Below are 26,027 nucleotides of genomic sequence, written 5' to 3' on the forward strand. Positions count from 1 at the left end.
TGATCACCTGAAAAACATCAGAGTGAGGGGGTCAGTATTTGGGGAAATACTGAGTGAGTTCACTTTTACAGATGGTATTATAATCAAAATCATATAAACATCTAACATACTCGTAAATACTTGAATGATCAATTCATAGCTCAAGCATTAAACATCACACCATTATACGATCCGACTGAAACCCTAGTCCAAAGATTCTTAAAATACCAACTACAGAACCTAATGAGTTTAGTTATAGCAGTATCTGGACCGAGAATAAAGCCACCGTCGCCACAGGTCTGTAAAATTATAGCAGCATCTGGACCGGGAACAAAGCCACCGTCGCCACAGATCTGCGTTGGGTCTCTGGGCCGGGAACAATGCCACCGTCGCCACAGCTTCCCTTTAAGTTTTGCCGGGAACTAAGCCACCGTCGCCATTTGATTTAATAGTTCATACGAAACTTTAGGACACAAGATTGTCTAACCTCAGTATTGGTGATCACGCAGTTCTATTGACGCCCAATAGGTAGCATGTTTCTTCGGATCGTTAGAACAAAGTTCATCACATCAAAGCATCACAGATCAAATTAATAAACATATAACCATAAGGATAATGCGATAGGCAAAGCTTATAATATAACAAAGATAAAGCAGATAGTTCGAATAAACAATACACAAAAGTAAACCGCAAACTCACTGTGACCGCTATCCAAAATTGCGTTATCGTCACCTGATCACGTAGGTTCCGTGCATCGTTTGATCTTACAGCTACTCTAGCTCATCAGTCTGATAGCTCGCCGGTACGTCTGTTACTTGGTCGAGTTGCTTGTACGTTTAATTCATAAACGTAGGCTTAATATCGAAACCCTAAGTTATAAACTTAGGTTAACTCGATCTTATTTTAAATATAACTCTTAACTTTAATAGTCTCTTAATCACATATCATTTTTATCGATATTTAACTATAAGCCCCTTATATATTAAAACCTTAATCGAACGCATTACGTTCGATATCCAAAATTTGTATTCTCGGAGTCCATGATTCACTTTTAATGTCCGACGTACTTAAAGTCGGAAATCTAGGTCAAAACGGGGCGAAAATATTCTATAGGTGCTTCGAATAAGTTGTGCGCCCGCATAGCCTCGATGCGCGGCCGCGTAATATAGTGCGCGCCCGCGTAAGATACATATGCGCCCGCGTAACTGTGTTACGCGCCCGCGTAACTGTGTTACGCGCCCGCGTAACTTTGTTATGATCGTTTTCAAACAACGCGTAAACATGCCAAAACACCAATTCTAAACTCAAAACGCTATAATCGAATCCAATAATCAATAAACTGATATAATCGTTTCGTGGCATAAAACTTTAACTCGATATATAATCAAATTCATCCATTAAAAAGGCAAAACGTCAAGCTTACCGTAATTTTCCACTGAAATACGATTGATTCGAGTTATAGAATGTCGGAAACGGACGAGAAACGGCGAAACCGCGACGGATCGGAATCGTTCGTCACTTTCTCTCGCCTTCACCTTTCTCTTCTGCTCCTCTCTTCATGCTTCTGGACACTTCATTCCTCATATATATATATTGGCAATTATATCACTTTAATCCTTCATTTCTTTAACTTAAACCAATTTTATTTTAAACTTTATAATTTAACCAAATGGTTAAATTATCCTTTTAACTCTATTACCTACGTATTATTTATCTCCATATAAATAATACTAACTCAAAATTATTATTTTCCGTCAATAATCTTTTAATTACTATTCTGGAGATTTAATTGGCTAATTTACATTTTGGCCCTTGAACTTTTCAAAAGTTGCAATTTAGCCCAAAACACATCCGCGTCCAAATTTTAAAAGGTCTCCGATTTACCCGAAACTTTTACCACATATACTATAAAACATTTCGCGGACCTTGGCGAAATAATTTTCATTTCGAGATTTATATGGTTAAATTACCACTTTAGTTCATGAACTCTAGTTCAGGACTTTTCTTGGCATTTTTCCTTTTAATTTAATTTCCAACTTTAGAATTGGAATATGATATTAAATTCCTTTAATTTCTTGGAAATTATTCTGATATCGCCACCCTGGCGAATCAGAACTGGACACGTGGTCCAATTAAATACTTAAATATTTGGGGTATTATATAATCATAATATATATGCGAACCGGTCAGTGGTCCGGTCTGAAAAGGCAAAAAACCGGATCTTTTAGTTGAACCGGATTGGATCGGGTTGAACCGGATTGGACCGGTATAAACCGATAAAAAACAGGTGTTGAACCGGATTGAACCGGTGAACCAGAATTTTTTTTATTTTTTTTAATTTATTAAACCGGTTGAACCGGTCATTGAACGGTTAAACCGGTTGAACCAGAAACCGGTGGCCTCACCGGTTCGGCCACCGGTTCGGTTTTTAAAACACTGCTTGAAACTATGTCATTTATCATTAACCTTACAATATCTGACTTAGGCATCGGAGTGTGGTCGGACACAACACGTCCGACTCATTCTAACCTGTTTTCGGGATCTCAGGTTGACAAGAGAAGATTCTACCATTCGGAGAACCATAGTGATCTAGGAAAATATCTCTACTTCAGTAAAAAGCATTTAAAGAAGCGTGTTAATTAATCTATCTTCATTCCAAAGAAGAATCAATTAATAAAAATACCGTCTCAATAATACAAATGCTCCAAAACTAGAAGACTATATTTTGCACTTTTCCTTTTATAATTTTTTTAAAATATTTATTATGGGAGGCTATGAGTAGAAGATATTTTACATATCTATATCATTAGGTGTCAAAATAAGGAAAATGTATTTACTTTATATTGTTCCACTTAAATTTTTAACTAAACTAGATATATATATATATATATATTATTCATCGATCCAAAAAAATGGTAGAATCATAAAAAATTCAAGTTCGGACTAAATTTTATTTGACAATTTAGTTCATTTTTGACCTTTTAACAACTCAAATTTGACATTTATCTAGTCGGAGCTAGAGTCTAATATAGAGGTTTTGCCCTTAATCCAAACCAATCATTTATTTTAAAATATGAAATTTAATGAAAAACATCATAAGATTTTCTAATATATAAGTGACTAGATTTATGGATAAAACATGAATCAAATTTAGACAAATAAAGATCATGTCGTTCAATAATCACAAATTATACTTGTAGTCAATTTATTTGCATACCATATTTTGCAAGGGAAGCATCAAATGAAGATACGCATAAAATGCCGGTCCAATTTACTGATTTGATTCTATCTTTTTTATGTAAAAGAAATTTGCATATACCGGTTTGCAAATTGCTCATGGAATAGAACCTTATCTATAACTACATACTCAGCTTATAATAGAAGTGAAACTCCATGTCAAAAGATAAGTCCACTTTTTTTCCAACTTGATTTCTAAACAAATTATTTAGTGGCACTTTTCCATTCGGCTGGACCTAACAGATAAATGGATTCCTCCATTATATAGATAGATAGAATAAAAGATGATAAAACAGAGAGGAAGATGCTGCCGGATGTGATTTTAGTCTAATTTTAAATATTTGGAGCAATTTTAGCCAATTTGCTCCTTTTGAACCAAAATTTTAAAACTTTGGTTAAATTTATAAAAAAATCAGAAAAATATCTATAGAATCCATGGTGAAATGATTTTAATGGTATAAAGGTTACATGAAATTGAACACATGGCATAGCCAGAAAATTTAGTTGAGTGGTCGATAATAGGAGACGGAATTTTAATTGATGATTTCTCCCTATTAATCATAATAGACTCTAAAATTAAACTTTTTTTTCCCTAAGCAATTGGAAGGTTTTGCTCATTTCTCCAAAACAAAATTCCGCTTCCAACTAGGCGGGTGGCTCCACCTCAGGGGCATAAAGATGGATCAACAGTCAAGTCAGTCAAGATAAAATACCTCTTAATTGGCTTCTTATAGAAGGAAAACATATATACTTCATATACGCAATTCGTATTTGAAAGCCAAAATAATTTTGGATTGGAATTCGCTCAAATTCCTTTAATTTGAAAAGTCATGTTCGATGAATCTATATTCATTATAAATGATGGATATCGAAACTATGAAACCGAATCGCAAGAGATTCATCTTTAGAGACGATATCGAACTTTCGCCCAAATAGCCAAGCCAAATATAACTGAATCTATGAGATTCACCTCGACCAAAATAGTAAGTCGAATCATGAAGATAAGGCCGAATCCTCTGAAGATTCGGATAAACGCGTTAAGTTAGGAATTTGCCTAAACGACCAGATTCATGAAGATCTTTTCTATTTGAATACAAATTCCAATTTAAAAAGATAAACTCCAACTTAGAAAGATAAATTTATTTAGAAAGATATTCTTAAATAGGACTTTCATCCGAATAAGGAATTACACTCCTATTCAGAATCAAACCATATTAAATAATTAAATCAAATTACGTACCATAAGAACTTCTGAAAATCAGCAACAACTCGATTTCAATGTGTGAGATCTTGAATTAGAATTCAAATCATCGTCAATAAATAAAAAGTTAGCGATAAACATGGCCAAATGAAAATTCAAATCATGCAATATAAAATATAGAGGATACTAATTATAATTATAAGATATGAAAATATTAATGTATTAATAATATAAAAATTAAATACATATTGTTTATTGAATTAAGAGTTAGTCAATTATTTATTTTGAATCGCATTTAGTATTATTAAATTAAGATCATTTAGCGATATTTCGTATATAGAGTTAGATTTTATTTGCTATATATAACCTATAAAATGGCAAGTCAGATTTTTGACATGGTATCAGAACTTTAATCTTCAAAGTTCTTACTAGCAAGAAATTAAAAATATGAAGAGATGCTTCTTCATTCATGAAATTTGAGGTTTCTTTAATTTTTTTAATTAAAGAAAAATAGTGAGAATAATTGAAAATTACATTTTTGTTATTATTTTAATTAAGAGTTCATTTGCATTACTAATATTATTTATCAATCTAGATTATTCAACAACATTTTTTATATAATTGTTAAATATTAACAAAAAAATCAAGTATATTATTACTTCTATAGTATGAAATTATGAATTGCAATTTGCAACATTTTCTATATAGTTTTCAACAGTATTCAGTATTCAGTATTCATACATTAATTAATTAATAAAAGTGGCAATTCATAATTTCATAGTATAGAAGTTCCAATAACGTCTAATTAACATGAAAATAGCAACAAAATATACACAAACCCACAAACTCTTTTAATATTATCATAGCAACACTGCAGCTTAAATTAACAATGGCAGTCCATTGGTAATTAGAAGGACAATACTCCATTGTTAAAAAAAAAAAAACTCACTTCTTTACACACCCCTTGATTAAGAGGCTTAATTAGACTAATTTTAGCAAGCTATAGTAATTAATTAATTAAACCATTTTGGTAATTAATTAATTAAACCATTTTGGTAATTAATTAAGCCTTGCAAAAATACTTTCTCCTACCATATTCCATAATCACCGTGCCACCATAACACTCAGCTGCCTCGTCGCTAGTCATGGTCACTGAATTAGCCTCTTTAGCGATGAGACTACCGTAACGTTGAGCTACCTCGTTGCTAACATTAACGACGACTGGCATCTTCACCGTCGAAATTTGAGGGCCGTGGTAAATACATAACTGAGGAGGCTGATGATTTTGATGGTGTTGACTGTTGGAATACTGATGTCTTCCGGCTCCGGTCCGGCCACGGCCACCGTAGCACTCTTCTATTAGACCAAAACCTTCATATCCGATCCTAGTCAGCCGATCCAACTGCGGTGCCATAACTCTAACAAGTGTTGTGTATGTGTATAGGTTTTGTGGTGTTTTTCGTTTGTCTTGTAAGAAAGATTTACTGGGAGATGGCCCTATTTATATTTGTGTCACATTGCCTTAGCTACCTTCATATTCTAATCAGTCCATTCGGTTCTGCCTTAGCTACCTTCATATTCTAATCAGTCCATTCGGTTCAAACCGAATCAAATTAAATTTATTTTTTTTTCAGAAAAAAAAACTGAACCAAAATTTAAAAGAATTAAAAATTCCAACCAACATCTTGATTCAGTTTGGTTATTATGGTTCAATGTATATTAAAATTTAACTAAATTTTTTATGTGTAAAATCGGATTGAACTGAAAATTATTTGTTTTATAAATTTTAAACTAACTCGAACTAAATTTATTAATTCGATTCTTTTTTGGGTCGGTTAGATTTTTATGCACTTCTCGATCTCATCGTTATCCTTCTGATAGATATTTATCATATTATTGTGTTAATAAAGTTGAAGATTCCTAGCTTTGATAGATTCCTTCCGCAAACTTCTACTTACTGAGGGACTGGGGGTAGTTTGATTCTTAATTATCATCGAATTGTTGTAATAACTTAAAATAGTTGGCACAATTTTATAGCTAGTTCTTAGAGATATAAAATACAATTGAAATGTATAAGAAAAAATAAATATAACAAAAGTTATTAAACATAAAACATATGGTCCGCCCAAAAATAATTAAAATCATCAACAAAAAATTAATTAAATTTGAATTTGAATGAAATTACAAATTTAATTAGATCTACACAAAAAATAAAAAAATTTGATTTTTTTTATCATACCTGTATATTTGTTTTACTTTTTTTTGGACAAAGGTTAAAATTTTCATTATTAATAATAAAAATTACATAAATGAACGGTTTTTCAACAAATTGAAAAAATTGTTCAAAGATAAGTCATCGATAAGGGCTTTTCAAACCACCAAATGGGTCATCCAATATATTTATGGTTCAAATATTGAAATACGATCTTGAAACCGCTCTATTCTTAAAACTTCAAACTCTTCAAGTCTCATCTTCAACATGAAACCAAAAATTAGATATAATAAGAAACAAAATATAACATTGAAAAATATCTCCCAAATCTTGGATCTATAAGATCGTGAATCTAAAATTTCGAGAAAAATTAAAGAATCTTGAGCGATCTAAAATTTCGGATCAAAAAATTGCGCAAGACTTTCAAAATTTATTTTACTAAAAAAATGAATGAAGTGATTATAAATTCTTCATACATGATTAATACTTATTCAAAATCTCTTAGATTAGGTCAAAATAATTGAGTGCTCCATAATTTCTAAAAAATTAGTTATTGTCTTGTATCGTTTGATCAAATTCACTATTACCTACATGCCGATTAGTTATATTAGTTGATTAAGTTAAATGTCTGATTATTGAAATAAAATTTGGCTTCATCCTGTTTAGTGTTTACTTTTTTTTTTTAACAAACGATAAAATTTCCATTAATAATAACGAAAATTACATGAATGGTTTCTCAACATACTGAGTCAACTATTCTAGAAAAAATGACGAGAGCTGTAAAAATACAGTCATCGACTAGGGTTAAACTAACCATCAAGGGTCACCCAAATTTATAGACTAAAATAACTAGATCTAATAATGAAATCTAAATTTATTGAACGTTCTAAGGAAGCCTAACTTCGAATGCACGACTGATCACATCTTCTGTGATACATCTGTTCTCTTAAAAATTAAAAACATCATTGATATTGACACAAAACATACCTGTACTTGATGAAATCCGTCGTAAGATGGTGCCTATAATTGTTTCAGAGATCCAAGTCGTTTACACCGCAAACAACAATTTCATCTCCAAAGATGAAAAAAACTACTCTTAAATTCGATTAGATTAGATCTAATCTCAATTAAAATACTATGCTAGAAAATAATTTTTAGATCTAGACCAAAATTGGCCAAGAAAGAAACTTTATTCAAAAACTAATGATAAAAACTATAAAAAAATCTAAATTTAAGAGATTGGTGAGGTGATTTTTGGCCAAAAATGGCCAAAAACCACCCTCTAAATAAACAAGAAGAAGAAAACTTACTAGGGTTTAAGAGGTTTTTCAAAAGAGAAAAACGGCTAGGGTTTTTCTATTTTGCAATCTTTAATGTTTATTTGAAAAAACGTATTTAATGTTTTTGTATTCTATTGTCTTTTATTTTGTCCCTAATTTTTTTATTTATCTTTATATTTTTGGAAACAATTTTATGAGATTTTTTTATTAAGTGCGAAAATATGATACACTCTCTCTTAGTTTAAGGAATGAATTTTTTTGAAGGTACATAGACGAAATAAAGAAATAAAAGGAGTTCATAAAACTGTTTTCAAAAGTTAAGGGAGTAAATAAAAAAGACAAAAACGTTTAAAGACTGAAGTAAATAAAACTTTAAAAATCATATAAATCTTAGGATATGTTAAAATTATTAAAAAAATGCAACTAACTTGTTTTTTTTCTTTTTAATGTAAGATATTTAGATGATATACTTTAGCTTTCACTGATTCCACAAACTTTTACGTGTTTTTATACCATAGTGGAAGCAAATTGGTTAATTAATTAATTAATGCTTATTTGGTATTGAAAGGACCATTTCCTTTTTTTAATTCAAATTAATTAATACCTGATCATTTCATGTTAACCAAAAGATTCAATGACTTCTCAATTATAAGCGAATCTGATTCCTGTAACTAATTTATATCTTCACTTCCAAATTATACTAAATCAAGTTTTGCTTTAACTGATTTTGTTCCTCTCAAGCCTTTATGCTTATACCAATTCTGATAACATGTGTGTATATCCATGCTTCAGCATAAAAATAGGATTCCCAATAGATTGGCATAACATCTTATTTGGACCCTGCATTTGTTCTGCCTTTGACACTAGATCCTTTCACTTCTTTTATCAATATGGAGTCCTTACATTTTTAATATCGTAGACATTGGGTCTCTCTCATAAAAAATATTATCAACGTCAATTCAGACCGAACATTCATTTAAAAATTTAATTTCAACAAATAAAAATATATGAATTAATATTTTTAATTAAATAAAACTAAAAATGAAAGAAAAACTTATCTTAATTGCACTAGAGACACGTGAAGTACGTACACTTCATTTTAATGACGTATCTATAAAACTAGAAGTATGAAAATTCAACATTGATAAATAAAATATACCAATTCGATACCAACCGTGAACACGTGTGGAGATCTAAATACATGTTTTGTCTGATAAATTGGATAATTGATCGTTTCGTACTTAGTACTTAGAAATCCATGGGCTACATAAAGCGTACTATGAACAATCGTTCACCTATAAAATTTAAATTTTCAAATAATATATTTAATAGTAATATAGTTTAGTCATCTTGAAATTTTATTTTACCTACCCTTATGAAATTATAATTAAAAAAATTACTTTTTTTATTACTCAAAAATATATTACTACCTAAAATCTCATTTTAATTTTTGTGTATATACCATTGAATCCTTTTTCGAATCTCATTCGTGATTAATAACTCTTAAGTTGGGCTAATAACTGATATATTCCTCACGTGAAATGGATCATTATTCATAAATAATAATATTGAATATATTATTAAATTACATAAATATTTATTTAGTACTTACTGTATGTGACAAAACAATTTTACATAAATTATAGAATAAATTATTCTAAAATCCCTCACATTTGTCATAATTCACAGTTTGATATCTCTTGTGTGAAAATCAAACGATTTGATATCTTATTCTTGATTTTGTAAACTATAAGACCCTTCTAGTAGTTCTGTTAGGCTAATAATCACCCATGACCTCTGACTTTCAGGGCTACGGGCGCTAAACCTTTTGATGTTTAAAAATAGGCGCTTAATCCCCTGATCTTTGTGGCGGCGCTCACTAAACCCCCTGAGGACGAAAATACATCTGGCGCCGTCTTTTCTGGTCAACTGACATTCTTAAAAAAATAAAAAAATCTGACGGCGCCGCATCATCTAACACTTCATCAAAAAATTAAAAAAAATTAAAACACCCAAAATACCCCTACTCAATCCAACCAACTCAATCCAACCCAGTTCAATCTAACCTAACTCAATCTAACCTAACTCAATCTAACCTAAACTATTCGGCCAACCCATCCACCAACAACCCAAACACTCGCCGCCGCCGCCGTCTCCGGTCGTCCTCTTCGAGAATAAAAATTCTGTTCTTCGAAGAACAGGAGACGACCCAATTGGGTCATCCTCCCGCCTGAGAAGACGACCCAACTGGGTCGTCTTCTCAGGCACAACATGATGACCGGAAAATTTTCATATGACAACCAAATGAAAGGCTGCCATATGTCATGTGATTGTTGAAGTTTTCCGACAAACACCTAGGTCGTGGGCGCGCCACTACCTGTGGGCGCGACATGTACTTTTCATATATAAGTTTTATCATTTTATTTGGGAGCTATATAAATAGCCTTTCTCCACCATTTTGTTAATGTTATAAAAATTATTACACCTCAATTACTCTCTGACTTTCAATCGAACACTTATTACTCAATTTTTTATGCATCAATTTTCTATCTTGATTGCTTAATTTTTTGTGTTGGTGAATATTAATTGTTCTACTATTAGTGTGGATTTTTTAATAACCTTAAAAAATCAATTACTTTGTGAGTTTAAGTTTAACTCTAAAAAAACTATTTTGTATTAAATTCTATGTAAGTTTGAACACCTTATTAGTGAATTCTAAAATTTTAATCTTTGATTAGACGTTAGGTCGGTTTGTGATCTGAACTACTCAAAAATCTCTTGTTCATCTTTTATAAACTCAACCCTTAATCAATTTTTGTATTTTTTAAACAAACCTACAGAAGACAATGTTGGCGAAAGCTAATATCCTAGGATCCCAGAGGCTCATTTTGACTGAAACAGGGGGTTGATTTTTTACCAATTTATAGTGAAATACAAAGTCTAAAAAGAAGGTAGAGAAGCCGGGATTCAATTCAGTTAATCCTTAAATTCTATCGCTATCTAGAGAGATGGAAACAGACTACATAAGCCTATTAGTTTGTTTGTTTCTCAGTAGGAGTCAAATCTATTTCATCTTGAAAGATTATAAAATGCTTTTCATAAAAGAAATTATCTCTACGGATCAAGCGGTATGCTCAAGTGGTATACTCACTGTTGACCTATGGACTGTTAGCTTTGTGATTGTGTTGTATGCGTGTTTTTAGACGTATTTTAAGTGTTTTTCGTGTTTTAAGTGTTTAGTAGGTGTTTTTAAGTGTTAACTTAAGTATTTTATGGTGATTTTAGTGCATTTTTGACATACTAATACCAAAAAGTAACCAAAAGTTAATCGGTTTAGTTTATTTTTGGTCCAGTTTATGTGTTTTTTAGTCCAGTGTTATTAAAAATACTTTTTTCAGCATTTGAAAAATAAGTTCTCCATGCCAATATTTTATAAATAAATTGTTTTTGAAAAAAATCCAAAAATAAGGATTTATTTGCAAAGTTTATTGATATGATTGATAATAATATTTTAAAAATTTAACAATTTTAATACAAATTTATTTTAATCAAAAAATAATAAAGTAAAAATTTTTAATTAGGGATTTTTATATTTTTTGTAGAAAATAAATAATGTTTTATCAAAATATCTCCGAAATATTTTTTATTAATTTAAGAGTTATGAAAACATAAATATTTATGTATTCCTTTCTCTTTCAAAACTCTCTCTTTTCTCTAGTTAAAACCCACCCTATACACTTTCTCCACCATTCATTTATTTATTTTCAATTTTAGTTTGCTTTTATTTTTAATAATTACTCCATAGATGGAGTTTTTTTTTTGGTTTTTGTAGTTCATTTTTGAAATTTTTTTAGAAAACTTTGCTGTTTTAAAAAAATTTAATTTGCATGTTAAAAATCTATGATTAGAAAAAGAAATTTTTATTTTTATTAGCTTATATGTCAAAAAATCTTTGTTTAAATGGTGATCCATAAACCTTTAAAATATTTTCTCAATATTTTATTTTATTTGGTTGTTCTTTAATATCTGATTTTATGTTTGTTGATAGTTTTTTTACCTATTTGATTCGAATAATTATACAACGCTACAGTTGCGGCACGTCATTCGTGCAATAAATCAATGAGGCGTTAGCCATGTGTAAATGTTTAATGATAAAAAAATAAGTAATAAATAAAAATTTCCTATCGCAAGTCATTATTGGTTTGATGTAAAAATGACGTGCCACATCCATTGTATGGGATAAACACTCATTTGATTCGTTGTAGAGAATATATTTGAAAAGTTTAAAACTTTAAAGCACCAAGCATTTTGTTGATATAGTTGATAAACCATAACTTTACGTGTTTTGTTAAATATATTTTGATTTAATTGTTATGAAATTAGGTAAATTATGGTTTGATTATATCCTAATTCGTTGAGTTGATTAACTTTCTTTAGGACTAAATAATTGCTGAATGAACTGAAGATTACAGACAAAATTCGCCATTTTGGAGTCGACTTTACCCCCCAGCCGGACCTGACCAGCAGAACCGGCCAAGGAGCGATACTGAAGAGCCAGCCGGACCTACCAGCCGGACCTGCCCAGTAGAACCGTCTGGAGGTCCGGTCAACCTACTGCCGAGACAGAAACTCAGCCGGACCTGTAGCCTGACCTGCCCAGTAGATCCGGTCAGCAGGTCCGGTTGGGAGCAATTTTTAGTCCGATTTTTATTAGGTTTTCCTCGAGACTTGGAGTCTATAAAAAGGCAAAAAGAGAAGCTGATGAGGGTCCGATTTTGACATAACTCAGAGACTTGGAAGCGACCACAAGGAGGAAAAAGACTGAATTGGCGATTGGATCAAGGATTCTTAACGATCGAAGGAGGGAATCAACTGACGACTGATCTAACCTGGAATCTAAAAGAGTTTTTCCTTATTCTCTTTTCATGAACTCTTTTAATTCTGTTTTTGCTTTCCAATCTCAGATTATGTGTAGCTAAACTTTACATTAGAGCTAGGGATGTAGTTTAATTATGGGATTCATTGTTAATTTATGGATTGAAGTTTTATATTAGCAAGAGATTGTTTAATATCGTGTTTTCAGTAATTAATTCTTGTGTTTATCGTTGTTTGATTGTTTGGCCATCAATTGAACTTTATCTAGAATTTATGTGAAGGATCGAGAGAGGAAACATAAATTCTGATCTAGAATTAATTCGCATAACTATCGTAGGATAGAGATATACCTACGGATTTGTGTATGACATATAGGTTGTAATCCTTCATCATTCGATTAAATTAGAGTTTGGATTGAGAAATTAAACTCACTTTAATTGAATAGGCTTTCTTGATTCGAGAGAATACTAAAGCAATTTTGAATACCGTCATTGAATCACATCAATTCCATAGATAACAATGTATCTTATGATTAAGTGAACCCCAAAACTCTAGTGTTCTTCGCCATTAATTTATCTTTATACCTTAAATTCTGTCGTTCTATTTACTTTAGTTAATTAGTTTAAATAAATTACATTCAAATTTTAATTGTCTTAGCTATAATTAATACGAATAATAGTTAATCCGTTGTCTCTGTGGATACGACCTTGTTTGCTACGATTACATTCTGTATACTTGCAGGAGTTGCATTTTTAGCTATCAAGTTTTTGGCGCCGTTGCCGGGGACAACGTTGTTTTTAATTATTATTTTATTAATTCTAGTCCTTACTTTTATTTTTATTTTTCTTTCTTTCTTTCAATTCTCTTTGTCATCTTCAGGATTTTGATGCTATTGAGACGATCAAAAAGTCTTAATAACGAAGAAATACTTGAGCTGAATACAGAGATTGAACGAACGTGCCGTGCAAATAGAGCGAGAAGAAGACAAGAAAGAGCTGAAAACATGGACGAACTAGCTAATCCCAATCAAGCACAAAGGTTACGTGATATTCAAAGGCCCACGGTTACTGCTAACCCGTCATGTATCCGTTTGAGTGAAGCAGCAAGGAACTATGAGCTCAAAACTTTCCATCTCAATATGCTGCCTCAGTTTAATGGAACGGCTACTGAAGACTCACTAGCCTTTATCAGAGATTTCTATGGTATTGTGCAGACTTTACCGCTGAACAATCTCAATGAGGATGAGCTAAGGACGAGGTGTTTTCCTCATTGTCTGAAAGGAGACGCGAGACAGTGGCTGTTGAACCAGCCAGAAGGTGTTTTTCTCACATGGGAGGATGTCTACAATGAATTCATGCTGAGGTTCTACTCACCACAAAAGACCATGGATCTCAGGGCAAAAATTTGCAACTTTGTGCAACGAGATCCAGAATCTTTTCATGAAGCATGGGAAAGGTTTAAGCTGCTCTTAACTCAATGCCCTCATCACCAAGTGCCAGAGAATTTGCTGACTCAGTTTTTCTATGATGGCCTGAACGTTAATTGTCAAACGCTAGTTGACACAGCTTCTGGAGGTTACTATGGAGATACCACAGCTGCAGAACTCATGAAAACCTATGAGAAATTGGCAATGAATTCAAGGCAGAAGGCAATCAGAGGAAAAAGGGCAGGAATATATGAAATCAACTCTCATTCTGATCTCTCAGCACAAATGGCTGATTTAACCAAGCAAGTCAAGATGCTTGTAGACAGAGATACTTCCAATCAAGAGTCATGCGCCTTTTGTGGGATGTTTGGACACAATGCAAATGTGTGCGCAAACATTGGATCGACACCACCAAACAGCGAGGAAGCAAATTTCATGGGAGCCTTCCAGGGTAGACAAGTCAAGAATGATCCTTTCTCAAACACTTATAACCCTGGATGGCACAACCACCCAAATTCCTCATGGAGGGATCAAGGAGCGAATAGGCAAGCACCACCTCCGGGATTTCAGCAACAAAGACAAGTTCTCCCACCTCAACAACAGAATATTCCAGACAGGAAACTGTCGGTAGAAGAGATGTTATCTCAGTTCTTAGCGACTCAAGATACCACTATTAAGAAGATGGATGCGAAAATTGACCAGTTGGCACAGTCAAGTCAAGCATCAATTCACAAATTAGAGTTGCAGCTGGGCCAATTGGCACGAACTGTTGCTGAACGTGAACAAGGAAAACTCCCTAGTAATACTGAGAATAATCCAAGAGAGGTGGTTATGTCCATCAGTCTAAGAAGCGAAACTCGGGCAGGAGATGAAAGCAAAGGCAGGAAAGTAATTGAGATTGTCGACGACAGAGACGACAAGGAAGAGAGTGAGCACGATGCAAAGCAAGGGAATGATCTTGATAATGAAGTGGTGGCTGATCCTTCAGTCAAACCTTATGTTCCACCTATTCCATATCCACAAAGGCTTAAGAAGAAAAATACTAGCAATAATTTTCAGCACTTTCTTAATGCCTTTAAAAAGATTGAGCTTAATATTCCTATTTTGCAGGCCCTTGCTAAGATGCCTTCCTATGCCAAGTTCTTAAAAGAACTAGTTTCCAACAAGAGCAAGCTAGAGGAGTACGCCACCGTAGCTTTAACTGAAGAATGCAGTGCCATACTTCAAAAGAAGCTACCACCTAAGCTTAAGGACCCAGGAAGTTTTTCTATTCCTTGTGTTATTGGTGATACTACTATCTCTAAATGTTTGTGTGATCTTGGTGCTAGTGTAAATATTATGCCTGCATCCCTTTATAAGAAACTTGGCATGAAAGAAATGAAACCCACTACTGTGTCTCTACAATTGGCTGATCGATCAATTAAATACCCTTTAGGCATTGTAGAAGACTTATTTGTGCGGGTGGGCAAGTTTTATTTTCCTGCAGATTTTCTTGTCTTAGAAACAGAGGATGAAAATGATATATCTATGATTTTAGGTAGACCATTTTTAGCTACAGGAGGTGTGTTGATTGATGTTGTTAAAGGTAAGCTTACCTTTAGGATGGGGAGTGAAAAAGAAGAATTTAATATTCTTAAAGCCATGAAACACCCATTACTTGATGATTCTTGTTTTAGTATCGATATTATTGACCATGCTGTTTCACATATTGTTGAACAGGAATCGTTCAAGGAGTCATTAGAAGCGTGTCAATGAGTCTAGCTAAAGACGTTAAATAAAGCGCTAATTGGGAGGCAACCCAATATTTTCTTTTGCAATTTTATTTTCTTTATCTTTTGTTTAATAATTTTCGTTGTTTAGTTTTATTCTATTTGCAGTGTCGTAGCGGGTTACAAGACTCTTTCTCCTTTTATTTAGTGGCAGAAATACATTAGCAGCATAAGGGAACTCTTGCAGTTAATACGCCACAAGTCAGGGGAGTTTTCTGTTTTCTAATTGCTTGAATTTATTTTCATTTATCCTGCATCTTGAGGACAATCTGCGAATTAAGTGTGGGGGAAGAGTCAATTTGGCATTATGCTTTTGTTTGATTTTACGGATAGTTTTTAGCTTGTCCTTCAAATTGTTTTTAGTTGTACGTTCTATGATGAGTTGATTATCCTTAAATTATCACTAGAGTCAAGTAATTAATTATCACTTTTTGAATGGTTTTGCAATTACCAACTTAAGTTATCTTTGGTTAGCTAGTGCGATGGTTTAATGACTTGAAATTGTTGTTTTTATTGAAATTGGCTGAATTCTAAAACTTTATTTAACTAATTAACCTTTGTAAATCTCTTAGACTTTAATCTGAATTGAAAATAGATGAGAATGAGTGTTGGTATGAATTTAGTTGCTTCAAAAAGGTGAGATGGAGCGTAAAACGCACTCACCAGAAAAAAATTCTTTGAAACACGCGGACATAAAAAAAAAAATTCTTTGAAACACGCGGACATAAAAAAAAAAATGTCTATTCAAGTAGATAGAGTGTTCAATTGAAAAGAAATTAAGAGTGGAATGGAGCGTAAAACGCACCCACTAAAGAGATGGAGCGTAAAACGCACTCAAAGAAAAAAATAAAGCAAGCAACTTTCTTCATACTTTTACTCATGATTTTTCGATCTTGGTTCATATGTTAGTTTACTAGATTTGTTTAGCTTAATTATTTGAATAAATAAAGACTTAATATTTTCTTTAATGTTTTTGTAGGTCATCTAATCATCGTATGTAGTGATTGATTTTTGTAATTTGGTTGGTGTTGTTAACTTTTCTCTAAGTGGTTTTTGATTACTAAATCTCTTGGTATGATTCATGGGTGTATTGATGCATTACAATACGGGCTAAATTCAGTTTGCTTGAGGACAAGCAAAAGCTCAAGTGTGGGGGAATTTGATAAACCATAACTTTACGTGTTTTGTTAAATATATTTTGATTTAATTGTTATGAAATTAGGTAAATTATGGTTTGATTATATCCTAATTCGTTGAGTTGATTAACTTTCTTTAGGACTAAATAATTGCTGAATGAACTGAAGATTACAGACAAAATTCGCCATTTTGGAGTCGACTTTACCCCCCAGCCGGACCTGACCAGCAGAACCGGCCAAGGAGCGATACTGAAGAGCCAGCCGGACCTACCAGCCGGACCTGCCCAGTAGAACCGTCTGGAGGTCCGGTCAACCTACTGCCGAGACAGAAACTCAGCCGGACCTGTAGCCTGACCTGCCCAGTAGATCCGGTCAGCAGGTCCGGTTGGGAGCAATTTTTAGTCCGATTTTTATTAGGTTTTCCTCGAGACTTGGAGTCTATAAAAAGGCAAAAAGAGAAGCTGATGAGGGTCCGATTTTGACATAACTCAGAGACTTGGAAGCGACCACAAGGAGGAAAAAGACTGAATTGGCGATTGGATCAAGGATTCTTAACGATCGAAGGAGGGAATCAACTGACGACTGATCTAACCTGGAATCTAAAAGAGTTTTTCCTTATTCTCTTTTCATGAACTCTTTTAATTCTGTTTTTGCTTTCCAATCTCAGATTATGTGTAGCTAAACTTTACATTAGAGCTAGGGATGTAGTTTAATTATGGGATTCATTGTTAATTTATGGATTGAAGTTTTATATTAGCAAGAGATTGTTTAATATCGTGTTTTCAGTAATTAATTCTTGTGTTTATCGTTGTTTGATTGTTTGGCCATCAATTGAACTTTATCTAGAATTTATGTGAAGGATCGAGAGAGGAAACATAAATTCTGATCTAGAATTAATTCGCATAACTATCGTAGGATAGAGATATACCTACGGATTTGTGTATGACATATAGGTTGTAATCCTTCATCATTCGATTAAATTAGAGTTTGGATTGAGAAATTAAACTCACTTTAATTGAATAGGCTTTCTTGATTCGAGAGAATACTAAAGCAATTTTGAATACCGTCATTGAATCACATCAATTCCATAGATAACAATGTATCTTATGATTAAGTGAACCCCAAAACTCTAGTGTTCTTCGCCATTAATTTATCTTTATACCTTAAATTCTGTCGTTCTATTTACTTTAGTTAATTAGTTTAAATAAATTACATTCAAATTTTAATTGTCTTAGCTATAATTAATACGAATAATAGTTAATCCGCTGTCTCTGTGGATACGACCTTGTTTGCTACGATTACATTCTGTATACTTGCAGGAGTTGCATTTTTAGCTATCAATAGTCGGACGAGAATTAAATTAAGACACCCATATTAACGGAACTTCATTTTTTGTTGTGCGCCAAGATAATTTATTAGAGGGATTCCGAGTTAATATTTCTTTATCACTTATTATCTTTAACTTGTATTTTTTATTGTTTCATATTTTATTATTAGATTCGAATATTTTAAAAAATTATACATTTACAACGTATAGTTTTCATGTTTGTACTTTAATTTTTTTAATGGATTCATCTATGCCAAAAAAAAAACTTTTGTCCATGAGTTGGCTGTTTCTGCTGAGTGTTTAGTTTTACAAAACTGGTAATATCTGTTTGTAACCTTTTTCTATCCATCTAATTGCTACTCCATTTCTGAAAGAAAAAAATATATCTAATTTAAAAAATCATTACTAAATTTTAAAATTTAGCAATAAAGAGTATGACAATTCAGTATTGGAGCAATTTACTCGATAATATCAAGACAATATGAACAGCTGACGTCACGTTACCTATCAAATAATATTATTTTATTACGTAAAATAATAGAAACCGGAAGCATATTCATAATTCATATACTATATATATATATGTTTTTTTTATTTTTTATCTATTGCTGTTGTTGATGCTAAAATTAAGCAAAAACTATATCAAACTGAAGAAAATCCGATCAAACAAAAATGGCGATTCTCACATCGGAATTATTAAAACCAGTTCAGGCAGCTCACGAATTTGACCGCGACGCCTTATTCCGTTACATCTCCGTCAACGTCGCTGATTTTCCGGCTTCTCCTTCTACCTTCTCCGTTAAACAGGTTATCTAATCGTCTTCTCCGTTCTATTTAATGTTATTAAAATTTTAGCTCTGTAATTTTATTGTTGTTTAAATGTGCGTGTATTGATTAGTTTGGACATGGACAATCAAATCCTACGTTTCTGGTGGAAGCTGGAAACGGAGGAGATGCTGTTAAACGGTACGTTTTGAGGAAGAAACCGCCCGGTGAATTGCTTAAATCAGCTCATGCTGTTGATAGAGAGTACACGGTTAGTTTTTACTTTTTTCTGTTTGTTTCCTGAGAAAGTGAATAGAAAATTTAGTTTATTATCAGAAAACTTAGTTCATCTTATAATTATTGTTTTTTACAGGTTCTGAAGGCGCTAGGTGAGCATACACGAGTTCCGGTTCCAAAAGTGTACTGTTTCTGCGCAGATGCGAGTGTTATCGGAACTTCGTTTTACATTATGGAGTATTTGGATGGACGGATTTTTGTTGATCCTAAGTTACCGGTATTGATATATAAAATTTAACTTTTCTATTTTATTAAATATCTGTTCTAGAATTCAATTCAACTCATCTGAAAAAGAAAAAAAATACAGTTGTGATTTGGCATTCAGTATTAGGCTAGGTAGAATGGACACTTCATCAATCAAAGTTTCATGTTCCGGAAACGTGTCAGACACTTGGAGTTTCAAGCACGAAACTTCAATTTTAACGTAGAAAACTTAAAATAACGCTGTTTCACCGTGTCCTTGTCCAAATGTCCCGTGTCCGATCTACTTAGGTATTAGGTGATTTCATTTATTTGAGAATAAATTATTGTTTCACTCAAAAGATTTCAATTTCGGCAATGTATACACTTTATAAACATGAAATAATTAAAAAAAATACTACTTTGGTGTTGATTTTTTAAGCCAATGTTTTTTGTCTGATCAGGGAGTAGCACCTCAAAGGAGGAGGGCCATTTATATAGAAACTGCAAGAGTGTTGGCTGCAATGCATTCTGCTAATGTAGATGCTATTGGTTTGGGGAGATATGGACGCAGAGATAAATATTGTACACGACAGGTACATCGATCTTATAAATCTACTTCTTAATTTTTCTTAGTGCTTACAGTTTTTTTTATTTTTAGGTAGAGCGGTGGGGCGAACAATACATTGCATCGACTGGTGAGGGTAAATCTCCTCGATATGCAAAGATGTTGAAACTCACTGATTGGTTACAACAAAACATTCCTTCTGAAGATTCTCTGGGAGCATCAGCAGGCTTAGTTCATGGAGATTTCCGTATTGATAATGTTGTATTTCATCCCGTGGAGGTCTGTTTGTTTAAACTTTCTTTTAAAATTTTAGAATTAAGCTTATAATTCATATTTGACGAACTTGTATGTGCATTTTAGATGTTTTTTTTTTAATTTTAAATGTCACTTCCATTCATCTTTATGGTGCAAAAAGATGTTATAGATGCATCAATGTTTGTGCCTTTTATAATTCACATTTTAGTTAATAGCGCTTTATTTTATTAATATTTCGAGTTGCTTAATTTTTTTGAAGCATTAATCTGATCAGCGACTGTTAATGATGCAGGATCGGGTGATTGGTATTCTTGACTGGGAACTATCCACACTTGGTAACCAAATGAGTGATGTTGCATACAGCTGTATGGTATTGAACCCTGGTTTTTCTCTGTATTTTTAGTATTTACCTTTCTCAATCATGGTGCGGATGCTTCAATTTCCTTATTCTGCTTCGGCTCAGCTATGTTGACAAAATAGTCGGGAACATCTTACTTTTCTCCTGTGACATCTAAGTTCATTCTTTACTTTTTATGGCAGGCTTATCTTGTGGATATTAACCTTGACCACCCACAACTAGGCACAGGCTTCCAATTTACTGGAATTCCTGAAGGAATTCCTTCACAAGCAGAATATCTGGCAGAATACTGCTTTGCATCTGTAAGATTCATTAAGAAGATCTGGTCTCATTGTTTTGTCTAAGAATGTTGTTAAACTATTAGTTCTTTGTGTGAACTAAAAGGTATTTTAAAGATTTACGTGGCAGTAAAATATTGACCGAGCAAGCGATCGACAGGGGTGCAACCCTATATGTTCAAAAAAAAATTACTTGGTCTCTTGCCTATTTATTTTATGCAGAATGCTTTTCCGTTGGATTTTTGTTTGTGGTTGCATACATAGAAAACTGTCCATAGATCCGAATTTTGATTTTTTTTGGTTATGTTGCTTAGCAGATAATTACCTGTTGATAATTTATATAAAAGGTTTGGCATGCTGTAAATGTTTCATTCTAGGGAAAAGCGTGGCCAGCCAAAGAGTGGAAGTTCTATGTTGCCTTTGCCATGTTTCGTGGGGCATCTATTTATGCAGGAGTGCATAGTCGATGGATTATGGTAATCTCTTAAAACATTAAACTTGGTATATTGTTGCTAACCTATGGTTAAAATGTTTGCCGTTAAAGGTCAATATGCTAACTTATCTGCCCTAAATGCAGGGTAACGCTACAGGCGGTGAGCGTGCCCGAAATGCAGGAAATTTAGCTAACGGTCTAATAGATTTTGCATGGGATTTTATCTCAAGACAATCTGTCCTTCCAGATCAGCCCCCATCAGGTATATGCTAAATGTAGAATCCTGCTTTTAAGCTTAATATATTGGTATTCACTCTATAATGCTTACTTTAGCAAATAAATCCCCACTGACCAGTAACCTGACTCTAGGAGGAAAGTAAAAAAAGTAATAGAGTTCCAGTGACATAATTGTTCAGGGTGGCAGACAAGAAAATGTAAATTACATACTACTGTTCTACGCAAGCCTTTTTACTAAAGGCTCTTTTTCATCTGCCGTGCAGCTCCAATTGTACATAATTACACAACACAGTCTGGCAGGGAGAAAGAGTTTCAGGGCCTTCCAGAAGAAAATGGGAGGTTTATTCCCAGCAAAAAGGTGCTAGAACTGAGGAAAAAATTGATCAAGTTTATGGAAGAACACATTTATCCTTTGGAAAATGAGTTCTATAAGCTTGCTCAGTCTTCTTCACGTTGGACAGTGCATCCAGAAGAGGAAAAGTTGAAGGAACTAGCAAAGGGCGAAGGACTTTGGAATTTATTTATACCTGTAAATTTTTTCCCATCTTTCTGGCAACGATGTTCTTTCAACATCCGTTATAGTGAGTTATAACTTTTAATTCAAAACATTCATTTGAATTGGTGCTTTTCTGCAGTTAGATAGTGCTGAAAGAGCAAGAAAACTTATCTTTGAGGGAAATAACTCTGCTCTCTCTAATAATCCGCATGATCAATTGCTTGGTGCGGGACTCTCAAACCTTGAATATGGATACCTTTGTGAGATTATGGGCCGTTCTGTTTGGGCTCCACAGGTGTTCAATTGTGGTGCACCTGACACAGGAAATATGGAGGTAAAATTAGTTAATCTTTACAGCGTTGTTCCCTCTTCGATTTTGAAATTATGGGCCTCTGCATCCATAAGTTTTAATCCGAATGCTCTCTTTTCCTTAATTTCTAAAATTGGCAAGAAAATGAAAGAACATTTGTTGGACACACATAATACCTGATTTCTTTTTCATTTAAGATAAGTTTTGAGATGCCAGGCTGCAATTTTTTTTATTACTTCAAATTCATTGATGCAGTAATTTAAAAGGCCACGTATCTGATTAGGTTTTAAAAATCTGCATGTAGGATGATACAGTATTTGTTGCAATGTGGATTTACTATATTCTGGCTTAGTTTATTACCATGTACACTGATAGGTATTGCTGAGATATGGGAACAAAGAACAACAACTAGAATGGCTCATTCCACTTCTTGAAGGAAAGATCCGTTCTGGATTTGCAATGACAGAGCCACAAGTTGCATCTTCCGATGCTACAAATATTGAGTGCTCTATTAGAAGGTTGCATATTTAAACTAAGATCTCCATCCATTCAGAAGTAGAAATCATGCTGAAATGTTTGATTCTTCAGATGTTAATGCTTGGAATATTTGTGTGAAGCACGCACTTTATTTTGCATTTCTGCTTACCTGCTTATATCTGTATTTGCGTTTGTCGTACAGGCAAGGGGATTCATATATCATTAATGGGAAAAAGTGGTGGACAAGTGGAGCCATGGATCCAAGGTGTAGAGTTCTCATAGTGATGGTTAGTTATTTCTTTCGAGAAATTATGCAGTGCAACCGATGTGTCACACTATTTTAGAATTTGTCCTATTTTTGACATATGTTGATTGTTTTTATAAACAAGAAAATTTGTGTCGCATGAGATGACGTGGCACATTGCATGGAATAATTACTCCTTTCTATATGTTTGTGCTAGGTAATTTTAATTGCCCATTTTGTTGATGGTCTTTGGAACATGTGCAGGGTAAAACTGACTTCAATGCCGCTCAACATAAACAACAATCCATGATCTTAGTGGATACTCAAACTCCAGGTGTACACATAAAAAGACCACTAATGGTCTTTGGTTTTGATGATGCGCCTCACGGTCATGCTGAAATTTCATTTGAAAACGTTTGTGTACCTGCAAAGAATATTCTTCTGGGAGAAGGGCGTGGATTTGAGATCGCCCAGGTAACCGTAAATTGGTTCATTTGTTTTGGAAGTAGTTTAATTGATTATCGAAGAGGTATCTTATGACATCACTGGTGGCTCTTCTTTCTTGCAGGGTAGACTGGGTCCGGGAAGATTGCACCACTGCATGAGATTGATCGGTGCTGCTGAGCGCGGAATGCAATTGATGGTTCAGAGGGCTTTAACTAGAAGAGCATTTGGGAAATTGATTGCTGATCACGGTTCATTCCGTTCGGATATTGCCAAGGTATTTGATTTATCATTTTTCTGGAGTACATATATCATAAATAAACTTTCTTCTTATCCAGTTGAAAGAAATTGCGGAATTGATATTTATTTTAAAAGATACGCACTTCATGGTTGATCCCATGTTCATGACTGTTTTATGCAGTGCCGCGTGGAGCTGGAGAAAACCAGATTGCTGGTGTTGGAGGCAGCGGACCAGCTCGATAGGGTTGGGAACAAAAAAGCCCGAGGAATACTTGCAATGGCCAAGGTAAGTCCCTCTTCATGAGAAATTCTTACAGTCTCCATCACGTCATTCGTGTACAGAGCCAATATCAATGATTGTAAAATTCTAATTAATTATATCACATTGCATCACAGGTAGCAGCTCCAAAAATGGCGCTCGAGGTGCTTGACATGGCAATGCAAGTACATGGTGCAGCTGGTGTATCATCGGACACCGTTTTGGCCCATCTTTGGGCTACAGCAAGGACTCTAAGAATTGCAGATGGCCCTGATGAAGTCCACTTGGGTACCATCGCCAAGTTAGAATTGCAGAGAGCTAAGCTTTGAGATCATAGGAATGATTTATTTGGAAATTCAAGTGACATTATTTATTTAAGTAAAAAAAAGGGTGGAAATCTTAAATTGACAAAAATAAAAGGTAGAAAAATAAATTAAAATAATATTGTCTTTGTGTAATAACAAATAAATAGCATCTTTCAAGATGTATGTCTAAAGCACTTCATTTCAAAAATAATGTGTAATGTACTTCGAATACATATAACGCCAACGGCAAATAACATAGCTTGTCTACTTAGTGTGGACGTTTTGTCTATATCATTTTCATTCTTTTGCTATTTTGATATCATGATTTTGTTGTTAATCCAGGGACCATACGTGAGAACGTAAGCATGTATTAATATTCTAGATATGGAATTTTCTCCAAGCATCATTTAAATGTAAAGTAAATTGTTAGAATAATGACTAGATATTGGGAGTTTATAAAATGCAGTATTTAGGTGAAATATAATTTTGTCGTCATTGGACAATTAGAAGGTACTATAATCCATTTAGTATTAATACTTCTAATGTCATATGGATTATTTATTCACCATAAATACTTTATTTTGTTCGTCTTTTAAAATTGTACCAAGAGAATCAAATTGTGTATATCAAACATATTGGATCATTAAGTGATAAATTATGTTTTGGGATTTGCAAATGTAGATATATTATTCAATACAATGTTCTTTTTACGTGTTATCTCTCATTTTTATTCTCAAAGGGTTGGTCAAAATTGAATTTGAAGATGTTTGAATTAAAGCCAACTGTATAAAAGATCGTCGACCTTTAAATTCTTTAAATAACATTCCAAAGTTATAAAATTGCCAATAATATTCTATTTTACCTTTTCGACTTTCAATTGTATTGCACAATAGCTCAAAGTTTTCCAAGTTTTTTTTTCCTAACAATTAATTAAAATCTAGTTTTGCTTTTTTAAAAGCTAAACTTCATTAAATAAATTGTAATAAAATAAATGAATCATCAATAAATGTTAGTGAGACATTGAAAAATTCACAATTAATTAATATAAAGCACTCATTCATAAGTGTTTTTAGCCACCAAATAGATTATCCAATTATGATAATAATTATTATATCAGCATTTATTTTTTATAAATATAAACATAATTAAGATATATTTTTAATACTATGGTGACATCTCTATCATTATTTAAGAAATTAAGTGTATGTAAAGGGACTAGTTCAAAGTTTTTTTGTTGTTGTTATATGGTCCATGAGATTTCATGAATGGATTTTAACTATAAAACATTTTTAAATCTTTCATATTCAGACCAATCTCCATTCGAGTAGTGTAGGTCCTTTGCGGGAGGCAGACTCTGATCTCAAATTTTAAACGGCTGCATACATGAGTACGGTTCGAATCCGTGACCTCACTTAAATCAGGAGAGCGCCTTACCAACT

General features: G+C 33.1%; 2 protein-coding genes and 1 non-coding gene across 3 annotated transcripts; 2 read left to right on the forward strand and 1 right to left on the reverse strand.

Moving 5' to 3' along the window:
• Nucleotides 1-7,893: 7,893 nt before the first annotated feature.
• On the forward strand, nucleotides 7,894-15,965 carry LOC126667263 (uncharacterized). The gene is made up of 4 exons (XM_056104551.1): nucleotides 7,894-8,020; nucleotides 12,375-12,509; nucleotides 13,526-13,547; nucleotides 13,664-15,965. The coding sequence occupies exons 1-4, from the start codon at nucleotides 7,894-7,896 to the stop codon at nucleotides 15,963-15,965; spliced, it is 2,586 nt and encodes an 861-aa protein (XP_055960526.1).
• LOC126670826 (small nucleolar RNA R71) lies at nucleotides 14,173-14,278 on the reverse strand. The gene has a single exon (XR_007638821.1). It is a non-coding gene; the product is annotated as a small nucleolar RNA R71 (small nucleolar RNA).
• Nucleotides 15,966-19,039: 3,074 nt separating the features above from the next.
• Nucleotides 19,040-24,877, forward strand: LOC126668961 (probable acyl-CoA dehydrogenase IBR3). The gene is made up of 17 exons (XM_050362224.2): nucleotides 19,040-19,249; nucleotides 19,341-19,478; nucleotides 19,581-19,721; nucleotides 20,149-20,280; nucleotides 20,346-20,531; nucleotides 20,800-20,877; nucleotides 21,048-21,167; nucleotides 21,521-21,619; nucleotides 21,721-21,838; nucleotides 22,077-22,342; nucleotides 22,449-22,643; nucleotides 22,995-23,137; nucleotides 23,299-23,383; nucleotides 23,605-23,814; nucleotides 23,909-24,061; nucleotides 24,206-24,310; nucleotides 24,421-24,877. The coding sequence occupies exons 1-17, from the start codon at nucleotides 19,115-19,117 to the stop codon at nucleotides 24,610-24,612; spliced, it is 2,496 nt and encodes an 831-aa protein (XP_050218181.1). The 5' UTR covers nucleotides 19,040-19,114; the 3' UTR covers nucleotides 24,613-24,877.
• Nucleotides 24,878-26,027: the final 1,150 nt, after the last annotated feature.

The sequence above is a fragment of the Mercurialis annua genome, linkage group LG2 (assembly GCF_937616625.2).
Source record: "Mercurialis annua linkage group LG2, ddMerAnnu1.2, whole genome shotgun sequence".
NCBI lineage: Eukaryota > Viridiplantae > Streptophyta > Magnoliopsida > Malpighiales > Euphorbiaceae > Mercurialis > Mercurialis annua.